The 6,713-nt window shown below is 35.2% G+C and overlaps 1 protein-coding gene across 1 annotated transcript; it reads left to right on the plus strand.

The window, feature by feature from the left end:
- The first annotated feature begins 522 nt into the window (after nt 1–522).
- Nucleotides 523–5,090, plus strand: LOC107623436 (phosphatidylinositol 4-phosphate 5-kinase 1). Its single transcript, XM_016325688.3, has 8 exons — nt 523–1,873; nt 1,970–2,134; nt 2,234–2,399; nt 2,730–2,840; nt 2,941–3,134; nt 3,250–3,380; nt 3,468–3,561; nt 4,269–5,090. Exons 1-8 carry the CDS (start codon nt 795–797, stop codon nt 4,576–4,578), a joined length of 2,250 nt encoding a protein of 749 aa, XP_016181174.1. The 5' UTR covers nt 523–794; the 3' UTR covers nt 4,579–5,090.
- Nucleotides 5,091–6,713: the final 1,623 nt, after the last annotated feature.

Here is a 6,713-nt window from a genome sequence, read left to right on the forward strand (position 1 = left end):
TTATAAATTAATAAGAACATTTTAATAAATATTATTTATGATGATTCCTCTACTTTCTGTTCTTTCATTCCTTGCTGAAAACGGAAATGATAAATACAAAATTTGAGGTGGCATTTACATCAAAATATTAATGTTGTTATTAGTATAAATGTTTGGATCTTTAAATAAATATTTAATATATGTATTTAATCTTAAATTTCTTTATATTCTCTGTAATTTTCTTTATTTGTACATCCTTATTTAAGTTCAAATATTATAGCTAAAATTTCAAAAGTTTTACAAGAAATATAATTTTGTTATTGACATTTTTACAACTGATTATGATGTCTACAGAAGTTATGTGAAAAAGAAAACTTTTAAAATTAAACATAATAATTGGTCGATGACTTAATAAAAAAAGGAGTTTGAGTTAGGCAGCAGCAAAAACAAAAACGAAAGTTTGAGTTAGGCAACGCTGGCCTTTTCTAGCTATAATTTATTACCTGAAAAATTATATATATTATATTCTCCGTTAAAATAAAAAATTCAGACATGATGTGCTGTGTTATGTCTGTCTATCCGCTTCGCTTCTGTTGATTCGCACTCTCCCTTTTCTCCCGAACAGCACAAAAAGAGAAGAAGCGAACGACTGAGAGAGAGAGAGAGACTAGAGAGAGAAAAGTCCTAGAGCGAGAAATAGTTACACAGTCCTTGCCGCCGGCGATACTTGCCGGAAAATGCACTGATTCTGGTAACCACCTCTCACACACAACCACCAACACACCCCGCCACCACAGAAAAACACAAAACGGAAAATGCGGGAAGCACTTGTTCGCGATACCACCTGCGAAGCCACCTCCATCATTAAGAATGAAGAACCCGAGAAGAAACTGTCGCTCTTGCAGTCTCCGTTGCCGCCGCTTCCGTTGGTTCCAAGCGGCCGGAGCCGGTCTCAGGGAATCGGAACCAGAAGAGTGACGCCAACAACGACACCCCTAGCGGTCTCCGGCGCCGGATCCACCGTGGAGAAGATCCTCCCGAACGGCGATTTCTACTCCGGCAACTTCTCCGGCACCGTTCCTCACGGATCCGGGAAGTACCTTTGGACCGACGGGTGCATGTACGAAGGAGAGTGGAAACGCGGAAAGGCTTCGGGCAAAGGAAAATTCTCATGGCCTTCAGGCGCTACCTACGAAGGTGAATTCAAATCTGGAAGAATGGAAGGGTTTGGCGTCTTCGTCGGATCCGACGGAGACACCTACCGCGGGTCGTGGAGCTCCGACAGAAAACACGGCTTTGGCTTGAAGCGTTATGCAAACGGCGACGTTTATGAAGGGTGGTGGAAACGCAACCTGCAAGACGGCCACGGCCGTTACGTTTGGAAGAACGGAAACATGTATACCGGGGAGTGGAGGAACGGCGTCATAACGGGGAAAGGGGAGCTTGTTTGGGCTAATGGGAACCGCTACGAGGGGCAGTGGGAGAACGGTTTGCCAAAGGCACAAGGGTTGTTCAAAACGATGTCGCATCATCAGGTGCTGATGCAGCCGCATTGCTTGAAGACGAGTGGGATTTTGTGGGGTGACAACTTTGCCCTCGCCGTTAGGAAGCGGTCGTCCGTTGACGGCTCTAGAGGGAGCGTTACGGAGAAGAGCTTCCCGAGGATTTGCATATGGGAATCGGAGGGTGAGGCTGGGGATATAACTTGCGATATTATTGATAATGTGGAGGCGTCAATGTTCTATAGGGATGGAACGGCGTCGGATCGAGACGGGGTTGGTGTGCCATTTGGCCGGAACCCTTGTTTCGCTGGCGAGGTGAAGAGACCGGGTCAAACGATATTCAAGGGGCATAAGAACTATGAATTGATGCTTAATTTGCAATTGGGCATAAGGTAAAGAAAATATTTGAAGTTGGGATATTGATTGAGGTTCTTCATTCTCTGTGTGTTTGGATTAACGGGTAAGAATTTGCTGTTGCGTTTGGATAGGTACTCAGTAGGGAAGGAAGGCTCGACGTTGCGGGAGCTTAAGCTGACCGATTTTGATCCCAAGGAGAAGTACTGGACTAGGTTTCCGTCTGAAGGTTCCAAGATTACGCCTCCCCATCAAACAGCGGAATTCCGGTGGAAGGATTACTGCCCTGCTGTTTTTAGGTGAGTTTTCATGTTTAATGCTTGCGGGTTTTCCGGATGGGGTGAAGTTTTGATGCAACTTGCATTTGTTTTGATTGAATTTTGCTTTGGACTTTACAGGCACTTGAGGAAGCTTTTTCATGTGGATCCTGCTGATTATATGTTGGCTATATGTGGCGATGACGCCCTCAGGGAGCTTTCCTCTCCCGGGAAAAGCGGGAGCATTTTCTACTTGACGCAAGATGACAGATTTATGATAAAGACAGTGAAGAAATCTGAAGTCAAGGTTGGTTGCATCCTGTTAAATTCGATGTTAATTCCCTCTGCCTGATGTTATACCATATCCTAATTCCTAATGGATATATGCTGTTTTTCATTGCAAGCAAGTAGTTAGTAAAATTTGAGTAGAATAGATACTTCAGTAAATCTTTTGTTTAGTTCTGAAACTTTGGTTTTTGGAAGAGGGAGGTATTAGCTGGCCAGTGATGTTTTTTGTATTTAACATAGATTCTCACATTCAATAGAATTCTGTGCTGCTAGAAATCTTTTGGCTATATGCAAATCTGGATTTTGCTTGTTGCATGTCTGACACTTGATTATGGTTATTAACTTTTAGGTGCTTCTCCGGATGCTTCGAAGTTATTATCAACATGTCTCTGGTAATGAGAATTCACTTGTAACAAAATTCTACGGGGTACACTGCGTCAAGCCAATTGGAGGCCAGAAGGTATGGATTGGTATCTGTATTATGGCGGGTTTTCATTGTTCCCCCATGCATGTTGTTACTCATTACCTTGACTTTTTCTTGTCATTATTCGATAAACTAGATCCGGTTTATTGTGATGGGAAACCTTTTCTGCTCGGAATATCCAATTCATCGACGATTTGACTTGAAAGGATCTTCACATGGGCGTATAACGGATAAGCCGGAAGAGGAGATTGATGAAACGACCACCCTCAAGGACCTTGATCTCAACTATGTGTTTCGTGTACCAAGAAATTGGTTCAAAGAGCTAATTCAGTAAGTTGTTGCTTTTATACTTAGTTAACTCTCCTGTCTGCAGTTTTCTGGACTGTAACTTAGCGGTGGAAACGTTAACTATATATGCTGATATATCATGATATTATGCTAACAGACAAATTGAGCGGGATTGTGAATTCTTGGAAGCAGAGAAAATTATGGACTACAGCCTTTTGGTTGGACTTCATTTTCGTGATGATAATACATGTGACAAAATGGGATTATCACCATTTGTTTTACGCACTGGTATTGATCAATCATTCCCTTAAGTCCATATAGAAGATAAAGTTTATGTTGCATAGTTTTTAAAGTCTGTGTGCTTGACCCTTTCAGGAAATCGAGATTCTTACCAGAGTGAAAAGTTAATGCGTGGTTATCGCTTTCTTGAAGCGGAGCTACAAGATAGGGATCGGGTTAAATCTGGAAGGTATGTTATGATATGTTCGGTTATTATATAAAATGATTAGGTTGTTATAGCACCAGCATCCATGATTTAATTGAATATTCCCAAAAGGTGTAAGTTGTTATCTGTATCGATCAGAATCATTAACTATGATCAAATGACCATTGTTAGTGTATGGGAGATGTAGCGTAATTTGTGTATAGTTGGTCAGATTGGAAGTAGCAGATCTGTATCATATATTATGTATAATCTATACAGCATCGCAGTTTAATGTTTCATGGACTTGTGCATGTGTAATTGTAGTTCTTTTAGGTTTATTTATATTTAAGGAATTAAAGAAGTTTTTGTGAATTTCTTCATTTTAATTGATATCTTTCAAAACAAAATGATTGAAAGTAGTTCACATTATTTTTGGTGAGTGGGGATAGTGTTGTAGCAAGCAACTGTCGTGTGGGGCACTTGCAGGCTGTGTGGTCTGTGGTCCAAATTAATTTAGATTAGTTAGATTAATTTAGATTTCGAATTTATTTTAGGCCCACCTTTAATTCATTGAATCAATTTGGATTTCTCTTTGTTGATCTTATGCACCTGATGAACACAGACACAATTTGGAATCTAACTTCTCACTGTTTTGTTGCATTCTTAAAGTATTCAAATTCAAAGTTGTTAGATTTCTATGAAAATGCATAATTGCAAATTTTACATCATATTAAGTAGGATTCTTGTTTCAGGAAATCATTAATTAGGTTGGGAGCCAATATGCCGGCAAGAGCTGAACGAATGGCGCGGAGGAGTGATTTTGATCAATACACCAGTGTTGGAATCAGCCATTTGACCCCTTATTGTAGTGGAGAGACTTATGATGTTGTTCTATATTTTGGGATCATTGACATTTTGCAAGATTACGATATCAGCAAGAAGCTTGAGCATGCTTACAAGTCCTTGCAAGTTGACCCTACTTCGATCTCGGCGGTTGATCCAAAGCTCTACTCAAAGAGGTTCCGTGATTTCATCGGGAGAATATTCGTTGAAGACAGGTAGCAGAGAGTGGAGGCTGAGTTTTTCCTTTTTTTTTTTTTTCTTTTTAATTGGGAGAATGCCTGCTTGATCCTAACATCTGGGAAAAATAGCTGCAAGTTCGGAACCCTAAGGCAGAGCCAGGGTCGTTGGGAGTTGCGGTTGTCGAGGGGCTGATGATGCTCGCCGGAGTTGGTGTTATTTAACGGCTGAATTCTGAAAATAACAGCCATGATGATGGTGTGCTGAAGGCGAGGGAAACTTGCATAGGCAAAGATAGGGGCTGTTAGTTTTGGGTTGATTCTACCCTATTTTTCATTTCTTTTTCCCCCCTGAAAGCGGAGGGCTTGTTATTTTCTTTTATTTATTTTCGTGGTTATAAATTAGAATATGAATATGATGTGAATTGTTTATAGGAAGAGGCAGCAAAGCGGAGTGGATAGCTGGGAATAAAAGAAAATTGTACAGTTCTTATACAAAGGATCCCTATTTGAGGTCGTCATTTATTTATTCATTTAATTTTTTCAAGAGTAAAACATTGATTATTGATATTAACTAGTATATCTTTCCGTATTACGTACGGGATAATTAATAAAAATATATAAATATTTTTATAAAATTATAATTAAAGTTAAAGTTTAATTATTTTTAATATTAAAAATAAGTATTTGTCTTAATTGATTTGGATTGGTTGAGTGGTTATCTTATCCGTCTACCTAAATAAGTATTAGAGTTTTGAATTTCACTTTGTGTAGGTAATAAGTCATTGGCTAGCTGGAGCTTCAATCCATTGAGGATTAGTTCTCGACCTGCCGAGTTGGAAAATACAGTGAAAGAAAATAGTATTTGTTTTAAAAGTAGAACAATTCTCATTGATGATAGCAATATTTTATGGAGATTTGTTTTTTGTTGAAATTTAACTCTGATAGTTTTATTTACTAGTATCATATTCATTCAGGAAGTCAAATAATATGATCAACGTTGTTACCAGTTAAAATTTTATATTTTATGACATGATTTTTAAGTTTCTAAACTTATAAACTTATGTCATTACAAAACCTATTAGATTGATTAATATTTCTTGGTAATATTACCAAAACACCGCCGTTGAGTATATTAGTTTGTGTAAAAAGAAACTATAATAACTTTTGTTATTCAATATATAATTTATTCTATTGAAAAATGAATTATTATTCCTGGATTAGTAAATATATTTCTTTCTATTTTTATATTATTTTATTTGACAATAATCTACCATTAAAGAAAAATTGAATGACTATACTATCTTATAATATGATGTATAAAATAATTTTTTATTTCAAAATTAATTCTGGTTAGTGAAAAAAATTCAAAATATTTTCTTACACAAATTTAAATTTAAATTTAAATTCAAAATTGATTAACAACTCACCTTTTTTAAAATTTTAATAACAAAAATAAAATTAATTAACTGCAAAATATTCGACATTTAATAATTTCAATTATTTAAATTTTAATTATCAAAAATTGAGTTAAAAATTAATGTAACTTAATAATCGATAATACATACATACATATATATATATATATATATATATATAATAATAATAATAATAATATCTAACACATAATTTAATTTTTTTAACAGAGTTAATGTATAATTTATTGAGAATTGATTTATTGTCTAAATTTTTTTATAAACTTTGTAGTATGTGAAAATAGTAATCTTATTTTTTATTATTATTTAAAAAATTATTCATAATTTTTTATTATGTAACTAACTTAATTAATCATCTTTATTATTTTTTTTTACAAAAAAAAAATCATGTTTATATTATTTGTATATTTTTTAATACAAATAAATATGTAGGTGTTTGTACTATTATATTTATTGTCTTAGATAATGGCTTAAGTTACTTATTTTGTATGTTAAATAATATAAATTATATTTTACATATTAAATTCATCAATTTATCCATGTTAAGAGGAGAAAAATTATGCAATAGATCATATGTTATAAAGATTAGTTAATTTACATATAAATTATCTTTAAAAAAATAAAGAAATAATTTATCACATATAATAATCCTTGGTATATGTAGTGTCATATATATATTAGGATGATCTATTTTAATTATGTGAGTGATTATTATTATTCACTTTTTCATTAAGATAGTAAA

This window comes from Arachis ipaensis, chromosome B10 (assembly GCF_059453495.1).
Source record: "Arachis ipaensis isolate K30076 ecotype BB chromosome B10, ASM5945349v1, whole genome shotgun sequence".
NCBI classification, from domain to species: domain Eukaryota; kingdom Viridiplantae; phylum Streptophyta; class Magnoliopsida; order Fabales; family Fabaceae; genus Arachis; species Arachis ipaensis.